This window comes from Muntiacus reevesi, chromosome 3, assembly GCF_963930625.1.
Source record: "Muntiacus reevesi chromosome 3, mMunRee1.1, whole genome shotgun sequence".
Taxonomy (NCBI): Eukaryota; Metazoa; Chordata; class Mammalia; order Artiodactyla; family Cervidae; genus Muntiacus; species Muntiacus reevesi.
Window position 1 is genome coordinate 234,896,469 of NC_089251.1, and position 22,958 is coordinate 234,919,426.

Consider the following 22,958-nt stretch of genomic DNA (forward strand, 5'->3'; position numbering starts at 1 on the left):
CACACATTATTATTATTAACCAAATACATTGGAACAACACTTTTTTTTGGCTACATATTGTTTAAGATGATTCACTCAACCCACCTGAGAGAACTTTCTGGCCCAAGAAGTCAACTGCTCTGTAAAATAGCACCCTGAGATGTCTTTAAAAGGCACGTCTCTCCTCAATCTTTAAACACCCCCACCTCCTGGAAACTTCCTTGACTGTGACGCTTATCAACTAGTAATGGTCCACACACAACCTGTTTTCCTTACAGACAATGTAGAGGCCCTAACACGATGATTTTCAATCACCCACAGGCCTTTCGGTCATTTCCTCCTGTGTATGCCATGGCTTCCAGAGTTCACCGGTCATGATTACACACACTTGGAGGAAGAAAACCAAAAGCTTTAAACCAATCAGCACGGACGCAGTGAGAACAAAACAAAACAAACACAAGAAGCTGCTGCAGTTATACCTTTGCTCAGTCATGCATTCCTCAGAAGTCAGTTGTAAATCTAATATGGCAAAATAAACTCATCCTTTCCAACTGACCTAAGAAATTATTTCACAAACTATTTTTCTTAATATCTAATTACTCTTTTTAATACATGCCCTTTCTCCTGATGGCTCAACTTTAAATTTGACTTTCTGTCAAAAACAGAAATATGTAAATGAACTTAGGAGGCATTTTCACTGGAGAACATTTTATAAATTGTGGGAAAATCCTTCTCTTTTTTTCCTTAATATATCCCAATTTCCCTGGCATTTGATCTCTCTAAAGTGAGGTGTATAGCCAGGCATGATCTTTTCAGCTAAAGTATTTAAATGAATATATGATCCAAACAGCATGAGGGCAACCGCTGTGTCCAAGGAGCACAACAGGCTGGTGGATGCCTCCTACTGCGCGTTTTCTTTCTCCGAGGTTTTCCACATAATTGACTAAAACAGAACTCCTGAAACCTGACCCTGTATAAATGCAGAGGGCTGTCAACTATGTTCAAACAGCTCATGAAAAAAAAAAAAAAAAAGAAATACTAAGGCCTAAAGTGGAGTGCTCGGCATTAAGAAGAAAGTGGTTCCCACCAGAGTGGTGAATGAGGGGGGTTGGCTTCAACAAACACAGGGGACGCTTAATCAGAGCTTCCCTGGGTTGTGTTGTTTTGGTGACCAAACAGGTTACAGCAGGTAGTGATGGCAGGACAGAGAAAGTTGAGTAAGAATCAAGTAGTCTGGAGTGTACCCTGCTAGTGTGGGAAAGCTTCAGGCGTGCTAAAAAAGGGAGAGGGTTTTGGCCCCAGACCCATGACTGTGAAAACAAAGACTCTTAGGAATGTGGTAAAGGAAGAATCCAGAAGGAGAACAAGGCTGTGAAGAGGCCAGAAGCCATGGAGGATAAGCAGGGCCCAGCTATGGAAGCGGTACCCAGAGCATCTCTATGGTTAGAAGCAGGACGACAAAGCAGAATCGGATTTGGACACTGTTCTGGCGAACCAGCAGAAGTGGCTGTGCTCGGGCAAGGCAGTGCTTAAGTCTGGCCGGCCCCACCTGCCAGGGTGACCTCTGACCGGGTGACCACTACTAGTTTCCAACCAGAAACCAGCTGGTGACACCAGCCTCATTCATAGCCCAGTCCAACCTCTGATAAGTTTCCTGGAATAATTAATTGCTAAGGCTGTGTGTGGCCTGCCTCCTTCCTTCCTTCCCTCCTTTAGGTCACAGCACGGACCAGTCATGTGAGGTCTGGCCCTCCTGCCACTCCCACCCCCATCCCTCTACCCCACTTCCCCCAGCTCTGGGACTCTACTCCTGTCTCTTCACTTTGGGGAGATTTCCTCATTGGTAAAGTGAGTGGCTTGGACCAGATTATCTTAAAGTTCCTTCCAGTTCTAAGACTGTGTGATTCTTGGATGTTATAAATTCCCAGAATCATAAAATTTAGAGTTGAAAGGGACTTCAGAAGTCATCTATTCAACCTCCTACTCAACCCAAGCTAACCTAGCCAGAACTAATAAGCTTTGAAAGTTCTATGTAGTTGTTTTTGGCTGGCTGAAGATGGCAGTAATCAAAGCTTAAAAACCTTAGATATAAAGCATGAAAAAAATACATATGAGATTTTCAGAACATCTAAGAAAGAGTTCGAAGGAGCAGAGCCCGTAGAGCAGCATATCCTATTGCTCAGAAGTTAGTATCTAAGCACAGCTATTCCCAGCCTTTGTTTTCACAACATCCAGGTAATATTAAAAAAATAATATCTCAGGGATGTCAAAAAATTCTCCAAACACAACTAATTTTCAAATGATAATCATGCTTATATAAGACAAGGTGACTGGATGACATGTCATCAAATAAACGAAGTCTAGAAAGGAAACTAAAGAATATAAAAGAGAAACAGTAGTACTTTGGGATGCATTCAAGAGAAATCAAAAAGAATGTCCCATATGTTTTTTAGGGAAAAGCTTCAGTTATAAACTACTTTTCAAAATTAATTTTTATCTGATAGTGAATAATATTCTCTGTCCCCCTTCAAAAGAATTATTTTCTTAGGATCTATGCCAACTCTCTTACTACAGATTTTGAAGGAATCATTGATTATATTTAAGAAATAATCATCTAAACAGTAATTTTCCATTAGTTTACCATCAATTACTTAAAAGTGGTAAGTTCATAAATAAATGAGAAGAGATATCTTACAGTTTGGAAGGTATCAGTTCTTCCAATACAGATGTATAGTCTTAATGTAACTCCAATAAATATTCTATCAGATTTCTTTTTTTTAATAAAAACAATTTCTAAAATTTATTTTACAAGGTAGAAGATTTAGAATACTTAAGTCTACCTTGAGGAATATACCAATAATATATTGCTTTGGCAATTAAGACCATGTAGTACTGACACAGGAATACGTATGAAGTCAAACAAAGAGTCCAGAAAAAGAAACACATAAATGTGGTCCCCTGATTTACAACAAAAATGGCACTAAAATTCAAAGGAGAAAATTGAAATGTCTTTTCAATAAATGCTGCTGGATCAATAAGATATTCATATGCTGGGGGCTTCCCTGGTGGCCCAGACTGTAAAGAATCTGCCTGCAATGCGGGAGACCTGAGTTTGATCCCTGGATTGGGAATATCCCCTGGTGAAGGAAATGGTAACCCACTCCAGTATTCTTGCCTGGAGAATTCCATGGACAGAGAAGCCTGGTAGGCTACAGTCCATGGGACAAAAAGAGTCGGACATGACTCTAATGAATGATTTGTATCCAGACTTTACTTAAAAACCTACAACTAATAAAAAGGACAGCCCAATATAAAAAAGTGAGGAAAAAGGTTGAGTTTTATGTTATGTGACTTATATTTAATAAAGCTGTTATGTTTAAGAAGTGAGCAAAATACCTGAAAGACACTTCACAAAAGAGGATATCCAACTGACCGATAAAGATATGAAAAAGTGCTCAACATCATTAATCATCAGGGAAATGTAAATTAAAACCATACTGAGATACCACCCACCAGAAGGGCTAAAATTTAAAAGACTGACAATACCAAATGTTAGTGACATGTAGAATAATTACCTTTCTCACACTTCGGTAATAGGAACAGAAAATGGTAGCATCGACCATTTTAGGTGAACACACATACATTCTATGACCTACCAGTTTCTCTCTTATGAGTAAATGGGTATGTTGACCAAATGGTACAAACAAGAATAATTACAGCAATTTTATTGATAATAGCTCCACAGTGAAATAATTCAAATGCCCATTAATTGTAGAACAGATAAAAATTGTGATATATTCTGTGATAGACTATACAGCATTAAAAAAAAGAATCAACAGTTACACTTAACAACATGGATGAATGAAATCAAAGTAATGATGAGCTAAAGAGACCAGACACAAAAGGATACATCCTTCTGTATTCTATAGGATTTCATTTTTATGACATAAAAGAATGTGCTTAGTCGCTCAGTCGTGTCCGACTCTTTGCCGCCCCACGTATTGTAGCCCACCAGGCTCCTCTGTCCATGGGTAGGTATTCTCCAGGCAAGAATACTGGAGTGGGTTGCCATGTCTCTCTCCAGGGAATCATCCCAAACCAGGCGTCAAACCCAGATCTCCCACGTTGCAGGTGGATTTTTTACCATCTGAGCCACCAAGAATTCATTTTTATGACATACAAGAATAGGCAAAACCAATCTACAAGGATAGAAGTAAGGTTAGCAGACACCTTTGGGGATAACACTGAGAAGGGCATGAAGATGCTTTGTGGGTGTTGGAAACGTCACACAACGACCTGGGTAGCTGTTACATGAGCATATTATATTTAAAATGTGTATGCTATATTTTGTGTGTTGTGTTCTACCTCAAATAAAAATTTTAAATAAACAGGAAAGTAAATAAAATGATCTCATTGTGCTCTATGATGGCAGGAATCATGCCTTATTTACATATTTGCACCTTCCAGGGCCTAATACAATGCCTGCTCAGTGTTTGTTGAATTTAATTAAATTGCCCACCAGGCAGCTCCAACTCTATGATCTTCACTAGATGATTTTTGTCCATGTCTGAGTGGTCAAGAGAAGAACTAGAGTTGTGCGCTTGCTTCCTGCAGACTCTTTTTAAATGCACAATGCATTCACGTTTAAAATATCTGGCGCCTTTTTTTTTCCCTTTTCCAAAAAGGGAAATAGGAGTATTTGCATATTGAAAAACAACCCCATTTGCAGGGTTTAACTAGATTCAAATCAAAAAGGCAAAGGAAGAGGAAACAAAGAAAGGTGCTCCTGTGGCGCCCTAGAAAGCAGATGTTCATTAGGGCCCAGACACACGGATGATGATCACCATGTGCTTATCTGAACGAGCTATCTTCAGAACACACAGTCAAATCAAATTTTGAAGGCTCAAAGGATATTCACTGAAGAATATCCCGAATTGCTGAGACATGAATTTGAGTTTGGTGACAGAGACAGAGGGGTAGAAAAGAACACCAGATATCACTCTCCGTCATTTGAAATCCTATTTGTATGCTAAGATATAATCTATGCTTTTAAAAAATAAGCAGTCGAAATCAACATTTAAGATTTCTGCTATTAAAATTAAAATCTGAGGAACTATTACCAAGTAAGAAACACACCTTTATGCCAATCAAAAAAAATTTTTGTGATTTTTTTTTTAGATAAATAATAATTTAGTGAAATAGTCAAGAAACTGAAAAATTGGTTATACATGATTTTAAATTTTACTATGGGTGAACAAAAAAAATGTATGCAGCTTACCATTTCACTATGTCATATTTAAGCTCCAATCTCCTTTGGAGTACACATTTGGCATCAAAACACTTTTTATTATGCTAATTATGTTCTCTTTTGCTCAAAGTCTTACATCATGTCTGTGCTTCTATAACACTTGTTGTTATTTAGCCAGTAAGTCGAATCTGACTCTGCGACTGCATGAACTGTAGCTCACCAGGCTCCTCTGCCCATGAGCTTTCCCAGGCAAGAATACTTGAGTGAGTTGCCATTCCCTTCTCCAGGGGATTTTCCCAACCCAGGGATTGAACCCTGCTTGGCAGAATTCTTTACCACCAAGTCACCACCAAATACAATTTTATTTAAATTTTCCACATAAAATTGGATAAGGAATCAGAAAGAAAATCTGATTCAAAGAGGGTACTGAAGTTAGCAAATTCTTAATCATAATCTATAAAGCAAAGATTTTTTTTTTTTTACCCAAATTAAGTCAGACCCACTTGGTCCCTTATTTGGGCAGATGCAGTGGGAGTAGCTTGGAAGCAGCCATCACCCTAGCTGATCCACCAGAAGCAAACAAACCTCTGGCTGGTCAGAAGTCAGTGCATAGTGGGGCTACTGTCACTGTGCAGGAAGAAAAGGTAGAAGCAGAAATGGAGGAGAAAAGGAAGGAGGGAGTGTGGGAAAAGGAGATGAGAGAGAAGAAGCACATTTGGGAGATCGCCCAAACCCATGGACTTCATCCCTCCTCTGCAGGCTCTTGGACCATGTTGAGCTCTTCACCCCAGAGTCAAGCCACAATCCACAAACAAATACCAAAGGATCCATGGTCTGAGTTGTCTTCTTAACCACAGACTGGTTCCATTTTTGTCCTCTTTTCAGGGTAGGATTCTTAATCAGTGCTCCATAGGTGGAGTCTCAGTAAAAATCTGAGGTTAATGGGACTGTGCCATTATCAGACGGTCAAGGTTTGGTCCATTTAGTCAAAGCTAGGGTTTTCCCAGTAGCCATGTGTGGATGTGAGAGTTGGACTATAAAGAAAGCTGAGTGCCGAAGAATTGATGCTTTTGAACTGTGGTCTTGAGAGTCCCTTGGACTGCAAAGAGATCCAACCAGTTCATCCTGAAGGAAATCAGTCCTGAATATTCATTGGAAGGACTAATGCTAAAGCTGAAACTCCAACACTTTGGCCACCTGATGTGAAAAACCGACTTATCTGAAAAGACCCTGATGCTGGGAAAGATTGAAGGTGGGAGAAGAAGGGGATGCCAGAGGATGAGATAGTTGGATGACATCAATGGACATGAGTTTGAGTAAGCTCTGGAAGTTGGTGATGGACAGGAAAGCCTGGTGTGCTGCAGTCCATGGGGTTGCAAAGAATCAGACATAACTGAGCGACTGAACTGAACTGAAGTGTTATGGAGCATTGTTAGACCAGGACTTGGTGGAAATAGAAGTAATGGCACTGGACAATGTTTTCTTTTTCTTTGGGTTTCCTTTTTGTTACCAGCCTCAAGAGCTACTTGTCTGATTCGGTGCTACAGAAGAGGAGAGAAATTGGCAAGGCTGTAGTAATCTAGCCAGTGATGAGCTAGGGATGCAAAACCCTACTTCTTAGAATCTAGCCTTGGACTGCTTTATAAAAATTGAGGGTGGGCTAGGAGGAAGGAGAACAAGAGATTATCTGTGAGACCAAGAGGAAAAGAAAACAAGTACGTGGGGAGCTAGTCTCAGGAGTGAGGAGTGAGCAGGGCCCACAAGGCTTAACCCAGCAAGACGCTCCAGTGCCCACAACTCCCACTTCCACAAATCCCTGCCCCTTGTGACTGCACAAGCCACACGTCCCTCCTCATCTTAAAACCTAGTCCCCAGTCCGGTAAGCTCAAAAGCCCTGTTGAAGGACTACGGGGAGCTCGAGTCTTCCCACTGCCCCTCAGGTGAGTTAAGAAAAACTTCTCACTGCCCCTTAAAGGGGGCAAAGAGGGGTACTCGGAGTTGCAACTCTGAATACTTACCCTCCTCCTCCAAGAAACATTGTTCTTTATGATGATGTGGTTCTAAGCATGAGTGCATGCTAAAGTTCCTTCAGCTGTATCAGACTCTGTGCAACCCTAGGGATTGCATTCTGCCAGGCTCTCTGTCCATGGGATTCTCCAGGAAAGAATACTGGAGTGAGTTGTCATGTCCTTATCCAGGGAACCTTGGCAGGTGGGTTCTTTACCACTAGCACCATCTGGGAAGCACATGTGGTAGGACCAATACATAACAACTCTATGTGAACTATAAAGTGGGTTACTTTCACAGGCCCATATGGGTTGGCTGGGAACCCTTTAATGAAAGATAACAATTTATATATGAAATGTACTAGATGAATTTCAAGTACTAAGTGATATGTGAAATTTTTTGGAACAAAACTTGTTGTAAACGCAATTCATTTTTAAGATAAGCTATACTTCCCTGGTGGCTCAGAGGTTAAAGCGTCTGCCTGGAATGTGGGAGACCAGGGTTCGATCCCTGAGTTGGCAAGATCCCCTGGAGAAGGAAATGGCAACCCACTCCAGTACTCTTGCCTGGAGAATCCCAAGGAGGGAGGAGCCTGGTAGGCTACAGTCCATGGGGTCACAAAGATTTGGACAGACTGAGCGACTTCACTTTCTTTCTTTCTTTCTTTCTTATACCCAATCACAGAAAAATCACATAGCATTCTCAAAAATATCATTTGCCTAGCAATAGAATTTCTGTTAGAGAAGTGTCTCTTCTAGCCAGTTCTTTTTGTGTGTTGCTGTTGTTGTTAATAAAAGTATGCAAATAATCATGTAGAATAAAATCCAAGAACTGATTGAGACCAGGAACTTTTTTTCTTAAGGCTTCCATTTTATAAACAATGAAATTAATCAAAGTTGTGCTCTGTAGGTGGCAGAGAGGACTTTGGGAGTATTTCAGTTAAAGACCTGAAAATAAAAACTGGCAAATTTTCCTTTCTATAAATGTCTGCATTTGTCAAAAGCCTGTTTGGTACTGAATCTAAATTATTGCTGAGAAGACAAAGGTAAAATTGGTGGTAATACAAATTTCTGATATGATGTACTTCTCCTTGTAAGCAAATATTTTATGAGATTTTATTTCAAACTGTGAAAATATTTCACTGTTATTCCACATATGGAGGAGGGTTTAGAGGTTTTTCAGCACAAATATTCTCTCAGTTACAACTCTCAAAATCACCATGTTTAAAAAGTGTTAAATATGGGGGACTAGTTTATTGTCATTTGAGGAGCTTAAGTACAATAGAAATGTAGGTTTATGATCTAAAATTCTTTTTTTGGCAATTTTGATTTCCCTCCCAAAAAAACTCAAATTCGGAAAAAGCATAGAATTCCATGATGTATCCATCAAACTCTGTCCATTCTAATTAGCAATTTTCAACTTATAAAAAATAAAATCAGTATCATATAAAGTGGATCTACCCACTTGGGAGAGCTGGGAAGATGATGTACTTTTTCTTCAAGATTGGTAAAAATTATTCATGATATCTATGAAATCATCTTGTTTTGTTGCACAAAAACTCTTCCTGAAACCATCTTTTTCTTTTTTCCTTGACCCAGCAGCCCAAAAGCATGTGTTGTTCAAAGGGTAGCTTGAAAGATGGGTTCAGTGTCCCACACTGAGACCAGAGGATAATATGACTCCTCAAGGACTTAGACCCACTGGAGAGCTTATTTAAAAAAAATTAAAGCTAGATAATGACCAAATAAAGAGAATAAAAAGCTATAATCCTGAAAGATCAGGAATAATAAAAAATCTGGTTTTTTCTGATGAAATGTCAGCTCACACTAAATATATTATCACCATGTAGACTGCAGACACACAATGACGCCTAACAACTCCAAACAACACTAACAAATTAGAAGAAATAAACATCACTTCAAATGATAAAAGTAAAATTTTCGTATCACAATTATGTCATCATTTAAGGATTGTATTTCCAGCCTGTCACAACCCTAATAGGTGGGCTTAATAGCACATTTATAAGCATAAAACTGGAAACATAATAATGTAAAATAAGGTAACTGAATATGAAACTTTGAGGAGAATGAGTTAAGATAAAGTATGAAAAAGTGATATTCTTTAAAACTCTTAAGTAGTCCTAAGAGGATTACAGAGCAGAAAATATACAAAACAATGGTGATTATCAATTTAAGAAATTTTCATTCATTAATCTAAAGCCCATTTCTCTATAAAATTCCCAGGTTTGTTATAAATTTTTATTAACACTTTACCTTTCCTCACAATCCACATGACAGTTTTTAATCCCATATGTGGATCAGATAGCCTTCCTGTCACTCAGACCCTTGGTTGGTATGCTGTCTTCCTGGATGAACTATTTTGAAAATATTCTTTGCTTATGTCTTAAAATATGTCTATCCTGTCTTTGCTGGCAGTTGGACAGCAGGGACCAGATATTACACTCCCTTACCTTTCCCAATACCCAAAGCAGATAATGGTGCTCTAGGGTGACTAGGGAAATACAATCACTTTGTTTAGTATTATAGCCCTTCAAGAGCCTCAACGATTCCCCACAAACATCAGCTTAAAATTTAGCCTAATTCCAGAATAGAGTCATTGCAGGCAATCATCCACAAGACGTTGATTTTGTGTGTTTACAGTGAAAGTGTTAGTCACTCAGTCATGTCCGACTCGTTGCGACCCCATGGACTATAGTCCACCAGGTCCCTCTGCCCATGGGATTCTCCAGGCAAGCATACAGAAGTGGGTAGTCATTCCCTTCTCCAGGGGATCTTCCCAACCCAGGGATTGAACCCGAGTCTCCCACATTGTAGGCATATTCTTTACCATCTGAGCCACCAAGAAAGCCACAGTACCAGATTTACAAGCAAGTTAATTTTTCATATTAGCATCTAATCTCTCTTTTAGAATCTAGGTTTTCACATATATCATCCAGAAGACTGTTATCCCTCCTCTAAAATGGCAAATGCATGCATTTGAGAATTAGCTAGAAGACAATATATGGAGAACAAGAATGTTCAGTTTTAGACTGAACATTTTCTCCTCTTGGAGGTCTAGATGTTGATTTTTGCCCCCTTTTCTTTCTCACCATCTTTGAAACACTTTTTTTCCAATGCTTGTTCAAAAATGTTAAATATTCATATAATTATGTTAAGGAGACTAGGTGCATTAAGCAAAAATAAGGAATTCAATATGTAAGATACATGTTTAGCTTGTTAGCTTGGCTGTCAACATTCTCTCTCTTTATACTTTCCCCCACATATCTACCTGATTAAGAAATGACTTAGTTTCTGTTCTCACATCTGTGTGTGTGCTCAAATCAGCATGTGTGTTTGACACATACACTCTATAAGAAGGCATTTTGCTGTGTATCATCGGACCAAACTCTGGGTGGTAAATGTCTGTGTCATCCAACTGCTGCTTCTCCCAAGGCACCAGGTTTTACCACTTACTTGTTAAAATGATACAGCAGAGAAACCAGGACATTTACATTCATTCCACATAAAATCCCCAAGCCCAATGCTCAATTTTGAATATACAGCTTAATTGTGTACCAAATATTATGGCACTGCATTTAAATCACTGACATATCATTACTACATTTTCTTTAAGTAAAGTTACATTGAATAAAACACCTCCACTTAAGAACAACTGAGTTATGTTCCTGTTTATTCCTGTAATATCCCAATGAATGGGATAAAAAACTAGGTAGCTAAATGTCATATTTAAGGTAATACACCACTCAGTAACACAGATAATAATAATTCTGAACAACCTGAGGCTAGTTCATATTTTAGTTATTATTTATTAAATGAATAAATGTTTTTACCACATCTGAAATATATCGGGGGGAAAAAAAGGATCTTCTTGAAAATTAAGCAGAAAAAGTTTGGATTGTGTTGGTGGGGGCCAGTAGTAAGAGGGAAACACATGCTAAGTAACCAATTCATCACACGTAACACTTCCCTCTTTGATATAACACTATGAGATCTTTTTTTCTGGTGCCATATTCTTTAATAAAGACTGTAAAAAAAAAAGGTACTTTGATTTCATAAATTAAGCATGGACCAATTGATATGTAATTCATCTTAGTGATCTTCATAAAATGAAAGTTTTCATTACAGGAACAAGATAAATTAAAATTCAAATCAAACTATATTTAGATTTCATTAGAAAATTAGGTTGAGTTATTATATTTGTAGATTTTGGTCTATAATTTTTTTCTGGTCTAAGAAAATTTTGCATGTAGTTATTTAGAATATAATAGTCAGTAACAAGCATTTATTTAGCACCTAGTGTTCTGCAAATCAAATAAGAAATATGGACAGCTCTTTGAAATAAGATTCAACGTAGGATAAGGAGACCATGCTAGGGGAAAATAAACTTTAGGGAACTGAGAATCCAATAAAAAGCAAACTAGATAAGAAATCCCTCATCTTTAAAAAGAATGAATGATATTTAGGTGTCCATATCATTTTTACTTCCATTCTAGATCCTCCTCATATAATTTTTATTGGTTAAGTAGATATAGGGGAAAAAAGGAATTTTCATTTCTAGCAAATCCTTCTCTAGTAAAAAGAAAGGGGAAAAGTTACTGCTGCCTAGCATAAAGAACTAGGACTTAAAATTTCAGTCTTCATTAAATAGGCTGGGATAATTAATAGTTCCAAGAAACTATTAAGCAAAACACAAAGACTAAGCAATATAACAAAAAGCTTGGAATTTTTTTTCATGAAAGTGTATTACATGGGAATTGCCATATTTGAATTCAAATTTGAAGCCAAGATCACCAAATATGTGAAGTATATCTGGTTATACTGATACTAAATGATTACTTTCCTCCTCCTCTTCACTTATCTTTTCCCTGTTCCCTTCTAATAGTGTAAGATTTGGTTCCCAACATATAAAAAATATAGGCATTATGGAAATTCAAAAGAAATGGCTATCCAAGGGGAAGGATCCTGTAATATTTCATTATAATGCATCTTCATTTTAGCATTTCCATGACCCTAAGTCTTCCAACACTACTTCCAGATAGCCACAATATCTCGGCCACTTATGAGAAGAAAGTGTATTCTTCATATAAAATATTGTATTAATGTACTGATGCATTTAAACAAACTTTATTCATTTCCCAAATGCAGTTAACTTCTCAGGACACAAAGCACCCCAAGTCTTAATATCATGCCACTGTACCTCCAATCCACCTTAATATACTCAGTAGGTCCATGTATCAAATCATGATCCCTAATTCCCAAAGAAACAGACTGATACAATATTCATGTGGTTATAACTAAGGAAAAATTAAGGCATTCAACAAAACATTAATGTACCCAAAAATTCAATTCAGAAAAAGTTTTTTTCCTAGTAGTTTCATTAATAGAATACCAAAGTATATTGCTCAATATTTTTCAGATTTTTAGGCTAGGTTCAGGTATCTTCTCTGACATACATACACTTACACAAAAAGTTTTAAAACAAACATTTGTTTTAGAAACAAACATTTTTCTAGTATAGATCATCTCTTACACAAAACAATCTACGAATAAAGATCACAAATGAGTCAAACTGCTTGTAGATAGTACAAAATATCAGCTAACCATTAAAAAACATTTTGTACTTCCCTTTCGTCAAAAGAACTAGAATAAGTATTTCAATTCCCATAAATATTTGTATACACGTATTGGTAGTAATATACGTCATGGTATTTTTGAAACAAACAGAATTCAAGGGTTTCCTTTACGATAAGTGAAAAGGTCTACATACAAAATTTTAATTAAAATATATCAAATTGTCAGAATGTTTCCTGTGTATCTGATAAGTAGATACCAAATTTTATTTTCAATAATACACAATGTCTCTTAGTAATTTAGAAAATCCTTCAAAACAATACGTGCTTATACTTATGAAGCTACATCAACCTCTATCTTAGAATGGATGTGTCAAGTGATAAAGAGACTCCTGCTGTGATAAGACCATCCTTACAGAGAAATACAAAAAACTCAACAAGCGTGTAAAATCAGGTTACTTGCAATCTCTGGTACTCTGCTCTAAAGTATTATAAAAATTTTGGAGTCCTTCATTTCCATCCCATGTCCAGCCCTTCCACAATATCCTCTATTTTACTTTATGTTTATTGCATCTGTATTACTTTTCTTCTGCTATCAAAGCATAAAGCACACAAATATGGTCACATGCTGAAATACAGCTCCATAATTTTTTGGTGACTAATTGTTAATAGAATGTAGAAGTAACTAATATGTTTCTACAGAGAAACATTACTAAATAAATTTTTCAAAACAGACAGATTGGATGATTAACATAAGAAAAATTATTTGACATATGATAACTTTTTAAAGTATGGTAACAAAACTGATTTTCAAGTGCCATTTTCATTGGTATCTATTCCTTTTGAGGAAACGAAATCCCATCCATTTATTCTTTCTCAATTCAAAACAATCACATCCATCCCTTTATCACAAGTCTAAGTCAAATATCACTTGGTAAACGACCACACCATTCTTCAGTTTTTGATATAGTTTCCAAACCGAAGTTTCAAAACAACTCTGTCTAGCAAACACATCACTGTACTTTAAACGGTGATGCTACCTATCCCATATTTCAGGAGGGTTAGAACACAAACACACACAGAGGCAAGGATCATCACTGTAGACCTCAGATAACGATGTCAGTTTATTAACTCTTTAGGTAGATTAGGTAACACTTGTTTTTAAACTAACTACAGTTCAAATCAGGTCTCTCTTTTTTTTTTTTTAATGATTCATAATACCATGTTACCAAGAGATAGACTAGATAAGAGAGAAAAAAAGGGCTATGTGTACTGAATTATGCTTACCTAAAATCTGCATCTAGTCGCTTTACATTTTAGGAGATGCCTCTTCTTGAGATAATCAAGATTCTTTACAGCAGGGAATTTAGATTTAATTATCAAACTTTAATACCATGTTATATAGGTCAAGTGAGTATGTCTGTCTTTCTCCAGAAACAAAGAGATTCAGAGTAACAGGATTTCAGATTTCAGAGTAGAAACAGCAAGATATGTTTTGAGACTGTCATTTACTGTAACACAAATCAATATTAAATGCTTTACGCAGGAAGCATACTTTCAGAAAATGGGCCCTAAAGCTTTCTGGGATCCGACCCTAATTACTAGAGCAGGCTCTTGCCGTTTGTCTCTCTCTTCAATTATTTACGGGGCAAAAAGAGCCAAATGGCATTGCATTAGCTATATTAAATGCTATGTACTTGGTTTCTAACTTACTAATGGTACATAAAAATTACTAAGGTGAATGTGCCTGTAGAAACATGGCCTTTTTTCCTTCACCTGAGTGTATGTTATTTATTATTCATAAAGTTAAGTGTTGAATAGGCTGTCCTTTAGGTACCCAATACTGCATAATTTAAACAAATGCATTAAACATATATGACATCTAAAAGGTAGTGCATTGATTACACCTCAAAATTTCTCCAAACAACTTATATTTACAATGTAGTTCACCAAAATATGGGTACCAGCCACCAGTCCCCGAACACAAATACAGAGGGTACCACGCAAAAATGAGCACTGGGTATCCTTACTGCTACCATCTTGCTGCTTTCTGGCGATGACTGAGGAGGGGGTGAAAATGAGGCCCTGAGGGCTAAGAAATTTCAGGTCTCTATGCAGACAAGTGTCATTTTACCCACAGGGACACATGCAGAACGATGATGTAGGTACATAACATGGACCACACACACTGTAAGAAAGGAATGCTTATCGAGGTTGAATCAGAGATTCTCTGCACCAGGCCTGAAATGCCCCCTGCCAGCAAGCAGGGCATGATAACAACCTTCCACAGAAAGTTCAGAGGCTGTACCCACACTTGATTCTTCTGTAATCTGGAAGGGCACCAGGAGTCCAGATAGGAGATGCTAACAGCTGACGAAATTCTTTGCATCCAACTTTCGACCTCCCAAACTGGAAAAAAGCTTCCAAAGCAGCGAAACCCTCACTTTTCATGGACCCAGTAATTTTTTTAAAATGAGTTCAGAAGGCATCAAATTCTTATAGTAAAAATAAGATAGGCCCACTAACAACGCACCCAGGGTCGCCAGAAAGGCAGGCGCAATTTGTATGACTACATGTCATCTCCTGTGTTACTCAAACGGGTACCAAGGCCACTTCTGAGAAAGCACCACTGAAAATCGATCTGTAGGTAAACATATAAGGTAGCAGTTTTCAAAACTAAATACGAAGTCACTTCTTTCTCTGCATCGAAATCTGCCCATTGTCCCTCCTTTGCAGAAGCTACAGGGAAGATTGCAAGGGACATCAATGAACGCTGAGTGAACTTTGGCCACTTTCCTACCCAAAACACCAGCGTAAAAGTAGAAATCAGTAACCAGGTGAAGCGCCACAGCGCACAAAGATCAAGGCGAGGGGCGGGCGCGCAGGGCCGGAGGCGGGCAGGGAAAAGTCCCGTCCCCCCCGGAGCCCCAGTCATCGCGCGCGCGGGAGACGGAGGGGCGTCCCCGGGGGGCGGGAGGTTCGGCGCCACTCCGAGGGAAGCCGCGAGTTACAGCTCGCCGGGCGAGGCCCAGGACAAGGGGTCGCAGATCTGCGCCGCCAGCAGGACCCGCGGCCGAGCAGCCAACGCTCGGCTAGGGGCGCCGCTCAGCCCGCGACCCTCCCCGCCTCCCGGGCCAGGAAGGGGCCGGCGGCTCTTTCCTGTCTAGTCTTTCCCCCCGAGGCTTTCTGTAACCCGATCCCCGCACTCAGTTCCGCGGGCAGCAGCCGCCCAGCGCGCCGCCCGGCTGCGCCCAGGCCAGCGCTATAGTTAGCAAGCTTCCATCAACTCCACCGGGGGCGGCGGGAGCTCGCCGCTCGCCCCTCCCGGACCCGAGCAGCGCGCGCCCCGGGCGCCCCCCGTCCCCGGCGCCCCTTACCTTCGCTTGAAGATACTGGGGGTAGTAGTAGGCGGCGTACTGAGGGTACATCTGCTGCTTCCACACTTTGCCCATGAAGCTGGAAGGGAGCCTGCCGTGCAGGGTCGCGGGCAGTTTGGGCTTTCCAAGTCTCGATCTCTCCTGCCTCTCCCTTTCCGGCGGCGGCGGCGGCGGCGGCTGCCGCTGCTCCACCTCCCAGCCCGGACCAGACGTCCTCCTCCTCCTTCTCCTCCTCCTCCTCCTTCTTCTCCTCCCAGACAGAGAGAAAGACACTGCAGAGCGCAGAGGGCACCCCCGACAGGGCGCTCCCAAGGAGTTGCCTCCCGGAGCCCGACTGCTCCGGGGCTGCCAAGGGCTGGCGCGCTGGCCGCGCTCCGCTCCGGCGAGCTGGCTGAGCGGGGCCGAGAGGTGATCAATACAAGTGGAAAGTGCTGCGGCGGCGGCGGCAGCGCTCGGTGCCAGGCGGCATCTGGGGTGGGTGCGCCCGGTTGGGAGAGGGGAGAGGGGCTGGCGTGCCGAGGCCGTGGGGGAAGGGCGGCGGGGGCGGGGCTTGGGCGCCGCGGATCCGGGACCCGCTGGAGGTGAGGGCTGAGTTTTAACCACTCCTCACCTCCCGGGCTCCGCGGAGGACGGACCGAAAGCTTGGGAGCCCGGATCGCTTTGTGTTGGGGGTGGAGTGTGGGGGTAGACTGGAGGGACCCAGCTTAAGAACTGCGGAGTGGACACCTTGCTTGCTTTCATGAGTTTTTATCTCCTTTAGGAGGAGGGGAGGAAAGGGGAGAAAGAGGAAGAAATCTGATTCATCTCTCACTTACCCCCACCCAGTGATTTTTTTTTTCTCCCCACAAGAGAAGAAAAATGATTTAGTGCCCAACCCCAAAGCTGCAGGGGGGACACCTGGGTTCGGTTCCCCCCATCCCCCCGCCCCAGGCCTGATTTTCTAGTTGACCTTGGGAGGGTTAGTGTCCTTCGGTTTGGTTTTCCCAGATGTGAGAGGTGAAACCCTGCCCTCCGCACCGGAGGAGGCAGAAAGCGGGGGGCGGGGGTGGGGGCGGGGGGTGCGCGCGCGTACACACACACACACACACACACACACACACACACGCACACACACACACGCACGCACGCACGCACACCCTCACACCAAATATACGGATCCTTCTAAGGGGGAGATGTCGCAAAGAGGCAGCATGTTATCATTAGAGGACACAATATAGACATCAGCTTTTCTCTGCCTGTTTCTAATGCTGCCAGACAGTCTGTCAACTCCCACTCAGGAGCAAGGAAACTCCCCAAGTTTGGAATATTTTAAGGCCATTTTGAAAGTCACGCTGGCATATTGTTGCAGTGTGCTTCGGTGACATATTAAAGTCAATCTCTCCTTTTCTGCCTCTCTCCATCTCCTGATTGTCACAGCTCCAGACAGCCCCAGACAGCCCTGGTTCAGTTCACTATGTAACTGGATATAATTTAATGGAGTTAATTGGTCCCTGAAGCTGCCTGTAGAAGACTTTTACATTCTAGCTCAACAAGAGATAATACTAAAATGTACAAATAGGATAAGTAAGAAAGCACACCTTCAAGTTGAAGTTGTTGCACATCTAATAAAGGGTAATGAAAAATTAACTTGTTATTAAATAGACCTTGATTACTTTGTTTTGTCATTTTGGATTTCCAAGAGTCTGTTTTCATAATAGCCCAAAGGTAAATCAAGCTGAAATGAAATGCCTGATTTTGTCAAACAGTTACATTTTTATCTGATTACATTTCAGAAAGTTTAGTAAGATACTTAAAACAGTGCAATAGTGAAGTGAAACCTTTATTATATTTATATGATTTAGACAAATTTCTAGGTTAAACATTTTGAAAAAAACAATATAAGTTCATATGAGAATATTTTGGATATGCCAAGAGGCAAATCACACTCTCATTAAAAAAAAATAATAACAACAGTCAACCCATGTGAACCCTGTAGGGAAACTAGTAGTTACTGAGCTTCTGCTGTATGGTGGATCCTGTTGAGTTTAATAAGTCTGAAGAGTAGAGTAGTTCACTTCTAGCTAGGGGTTAAAAATAGTTCTTTATACTGTTTCAATGTGGGCCCTCTTAATGTATTTGATAAGAGAATGGACATGAACTAACCAGCTTTAAGAGCCTAGCAGGACTAGGAATGGTTTAGAGGAGTGACTGAAGGAAGAAGATTAAGAACAATTTCAGGGGTTCCGGGCATCAGTTGATAAAAGAAATGACCAAACTTAGACTGTTCTACTTTTTTCTGGATGATGAAAATTCAGTCTGTTTTACAGAGCCCAGCAATACACCCACAATTATGTAGACACTTGATTTATGACTGTGTTGGTATTGCAGAGCAGTGGAGAAAGAATGAGCTTTTCAATAAATGGTTTTGGGTCAACTGGCTGTCCATATGGAAAAATGAAATTGGAATCCTGTTTCACAAAAGGAGAAGAAAGAAGTGTAAGTGAATTAAAGACCTAGATGTAAAAAAAAAACTGTAAAGCTGTTAAAAGATAATATAGAAAATATTTTTATCACCTTGAAGTAGGGAATATTTCTTTAATAAGGTAACAAAGAGTGCAAAATTGATCAGTTTGACTATATTGATTAAAATTCAAAAATTGATTAAATTTGATTCATCAAAGGATTCTATAAAGAAAGTGAAAATGCAAGCCACAAAATAATTATTTGCAATCCATATGAACTATAAAAGGCTAATAGGATATATAAAGAACTTTCTGAAATCAGTTTAAAAAAGAGAAACATTAAAATGTGAGCAAAAGAATGAATGTGTCTATTTCATAGAGGAGAAAACACAAATGTCCCTATAACACTTGAAGAGATAGTCATGCATGTATGCATGCTAAGTCACTTCAACCATGTCTGACTCTTTAAGACCCTATGGACTGTAGCCCGCCAGGCTTCTCTGTCTATGGGATTCTGCAGGGAAGAAAAGTGGAATGAGTTGCTTACGTCCTCCACCAGGGTATCATCGCAACCCAGGGATAGAAACCATGTCTCCTGCAGCTCCTGCATTGTAGATGGATTCTTTACCCCTGAGCCAAGTAATAAAGGAAGTGCAAATTTAAATAGTAAGACACCATTTCACAATCACCAGATTGGCAAAAATTAAGAACTCTGAAAATATTAAGAGTAGGTGAAGATGTATAAAAGGGGAATATCTCAAGAACACTGCTTACTGGAAGAAATGTAAACTAGTACATCTGCTGCTTTAGAAAACATTTTGACATTTCCCAATGTATTTGCATGTATCTAATGTAAACAGTAATTTGACTTGTGAGTGTCCATTTCAAAGAATTTTTTCTATCTGTGTACCAAGAGAAATGTACAGGAATATTCATCATATACTGAAAATAACTCCAATGTCTGCCACCTGTAGAATGGATAAAAAAGGCTGCGGTACATGCCTACAACGGAGCACTTTGCAGCACTGGAAATGAATAAGCTACAGTTAAAAACAGCAACACGGATCATCATGCAATTGATGTTGCAAGAAGTAAGTCAACATAAAGCATGATTCCATTTGTGTGAAGTTGAAAAACAGAAAAAATAACTGAATAGTATGTTGTGTAAGAATAAGTACATGAGTAGTGTTTTTAAATCTATAAAGAAAGACAAGGGGATTATAACATTAAAATTCATAACAATGGTTTTTTCTGAGGAAGAAGAGTGTGATGTTCAGGGAGGGACAGAAGAGGACTTGCAGAGATGGCACTCGTTCATGTTTTGCACTGTGTTATGGACATATAACAATATATTTCAATACTTTTCTTTAAGTGGTTCCTAGACACTTCTGTATATTTACTGCATTTCATACTAAAACATTTTGAAAACAAAATTCAACATTTAATTTTGTTTATGATCTTGTTCAAACATATACAGAAAGACTAGACCAATGATCCCTTTGTTCCTAACACCCGGCTCCAACATTTATCAACATTTTGTCATTCTTGTTTCTCTCTCTCTCCCTCCCTCCAACTCTCTCACATACACACAGCCATTTTAATTTTTCTGAAGTGTTTTACAGCAAATCTCAAACATTGTATCATTTCACCTGCAACACTTTTGGTATCTACCTCTAACAAATAAGAACTTTTAAAAACAAAATATCATGATCCCCTCTAACAAAGTTGATGACTGACACTTTGTTAAGATCATCTACTCCTCAGTTCCTGCTCATATTTCTCCAGTTTCTAAAAATCGCTTTTTGTAGTTCATTTGCTTGTTGTTGTTCAGTCTCTAAGTTGTGTCCTTGGGAACCCCAAGAAAAGTTTTAAAAAGTTCATTGGCTTAAATCTGAATGAAACAATGCCTGTACATTACATTTGGTTGATGTGTCTCTTAAGCTTCTTTTACTATATAAAAGTTCACCCCTACTCACTTTCTAAATTGATGTTTATTTGTTAAAGAAATTGAGCCATTTGTCCTATAGAATTTCCTCCATGGCTTATTGCAACCTCATGGTGTCATATAAAGTTGAAAGTTAGTTACAGAGGTTTAATTACATGCAGGTTCACTTTTTTGGGGGGCAAACAGCAATTCATAGGTGGTGCTAAATACACATAGTGGTGTGATGTCTGTCTCATCCACAGAAACACTTGATGTCTGGCTGTCTCACTTTTAGTGATATTAAGATCAATCAGAAGTTCAGGTAGTATCAGTTTTATTTTTCCATTAGAAAGTTCCATGGTTTTAGTAGTCATTCATGAGTGTTACCTCAATCCGTTATTTCAGTAGGAGCTATAGAACTGTGGGTTTTATAGTTTTTCCGTTCCTTCTGCACTTATTAGTTGGAAATTGTCTATGGAGAAGAATTTTTCTCTCTTCAATTCTTGGTTAACTTGAATACAATTAGCACAGGCAGAGCAGGATAAATTTCACCTTATTCACCAAGTTTCAGAATAATAAGTTGATGCTGTAAGAAACTCCAAAGCTTACCAGTTTTAAGTAACAACATTCTGAACTTATGGATTTTTATATGTTTGATTTGTTTCAATCCACCACAATCATTATTCTTGTTATGCTCAAGCTGTCCCATTTTTCAGCCAAAGGGAAACCCTGGCTTTTTTTTTTTTTTTTTTTTTCTTTTACTAGATCGCAATAGTCTTTGACATGGGTTCAGAGAATGAGATGGGAGATGGTTGCATGGCATCATCAACTCAGTGCACATGAGTTTGAGCAAACTCTGGGAGACAGTGAGCCACAGGAAAGCCTGGCATGCTACAGTCCATGGAGTCACAAAGAATCAGACACAACTGAATGAGCGAACAACAGATAGTCTTTGATAGATTTTTTGCTTTCTAGCATAAGATTGTCCTAGGTTCTTGTACAGCTCATGCCTCAACCTGGATCAGCTATTTCTCTTAAAAAGAAGAGCCCACATCAGCTTGCTCTTAATAATTTTTTTATTATGAAAATTTTTTTGAATGTGTTTTATCTTTATTACATTTGGGGGCAGGAGCTCATGAGCTATTCTTTATGAAATTTGTGCCAAGATGATCCTTAGGAGAGCATGAGCTATTGAATGAGTTTCTTCAAGAGAAGTTATATATTTATACCTTCACCAACATTTAAGAAGCATCCTCGATGAGCAGGACACGGGATATGTTGTTCACCTGCATGGAGTATACAGCCCAGTGAGACAGACAGAGATAAAACAATAATAAATTGTGATAAACTCTTTGAAGAAACCCGCAAGCTGATGGGAGCAGAGTAACTTTGTGGGAGTTGGGTTAGGAATTTTAAGTAGTCAGGGAGAACCACTTAGAGGAGACATGATGAATGAGAGTGGGTCAACCATAAGAAACTTGTACAAGGTGAAAGGTGGGGGTGATGTCCTTGTAGAAACAACCCCAAGTTAAAGATTTTGAGGCATGCATTGTCTCATCCAAGCTCTCCAATCTGGTTTCACTCATAGCCAAAGGTAAACTTTTTCTTTTTTAATTGCAGTGAATCAGAAGTGAACCAAACAAATGAGCACTGATGAATGCCTTTGTTCTAATGTCAGAGAGTACTGAAATAATTGTTGGATAAAATTGGAAATTTTGTTACAAAAAGTCTGTGTGCTACAGCATCAGTAAATTGGAAATGGGTTTTAGGTTCATTAGAAGGACTTCATGTAGAACTTGGAGAATTTGCTTCCACACTAGGTGACTAGGTGATGTCTGTAACACATTTACTGAACACTTAAGACAGAAAGGTCATGTAGCTTTTGCAAGGTGAAAGTGGAACTGACATGCATGTTAGAGTCCTTAGAGGGTTAAACAAACAGGAGAGTAGATAAAAGGGAGCCAGTGGTCATAATGTACAACGGAGTTTTGTCTTGAATAGGGAATTGTTTTACAGTCTTCAGGGAAGGTATGTATAAATCATTGTCTAGCCTGATGTTTCTCAGGTATTTATCCAAAGACCTTATTTTGTGGAGTCCTGCCTTAAGAAACTGAAGTTTTGCTCCTTTTTAAACTGGGAATATACTTTAACATTTCTTCCATCAAAGTGAAACACAAATTTAAAAATTCCTAGAATATATCCCTTATACTCCATCGGAGTTTGAGAAGCATTGCTTAGTTCACAGTTTGTTTTTTTTTAATCACAGCTCAAAATTCCCTCCCTGACTAGACCTTCCCATTTTCCCAATTTGTTTCCCTCTACTACATTGCCTTGTGGCTTGCAGTTCTTTCCTCACCTCCATGCCTGCGCCTTCTAAACTCACCAAATTGTT

At 39.4% G+C, this 22,958-nt stretch overlaps 1 protein-coding gene across 5 annotated transcripts in view; it reads right to left on the reverse strand.

Moving 5' to 3' along the window:
• Positions 1-16,417, reverse strand: part of RBMS1 (RNA binding motif single stranded interacting protein 1) — a 213,552-nt gene extending 197,135 nt beyond the window's left edge. For 3 of the 5 annotated variants that reach the window (XM_065931633.1, XM_065931629.1, XM_065931632.1), the window contains exon 1: positions 16,202-16,417. In XM_065931633.1, the coding sequence (XP_065787705.1) occupies positions 16,202-16,276 (75 nt within the window). In that variant the 5' untranslated portion in view covers positions 16,277-16,417. The remainder of the gene's footprint in view (positions 1-16,201) is intronic. The other 2 variants (XM_065931626.1, XM_065931627.1) reach the window with 2 other exon arrangements.
• Between the last annotated feature and the right edge of the window lie 6,541 nt (positions 16,418-22,958).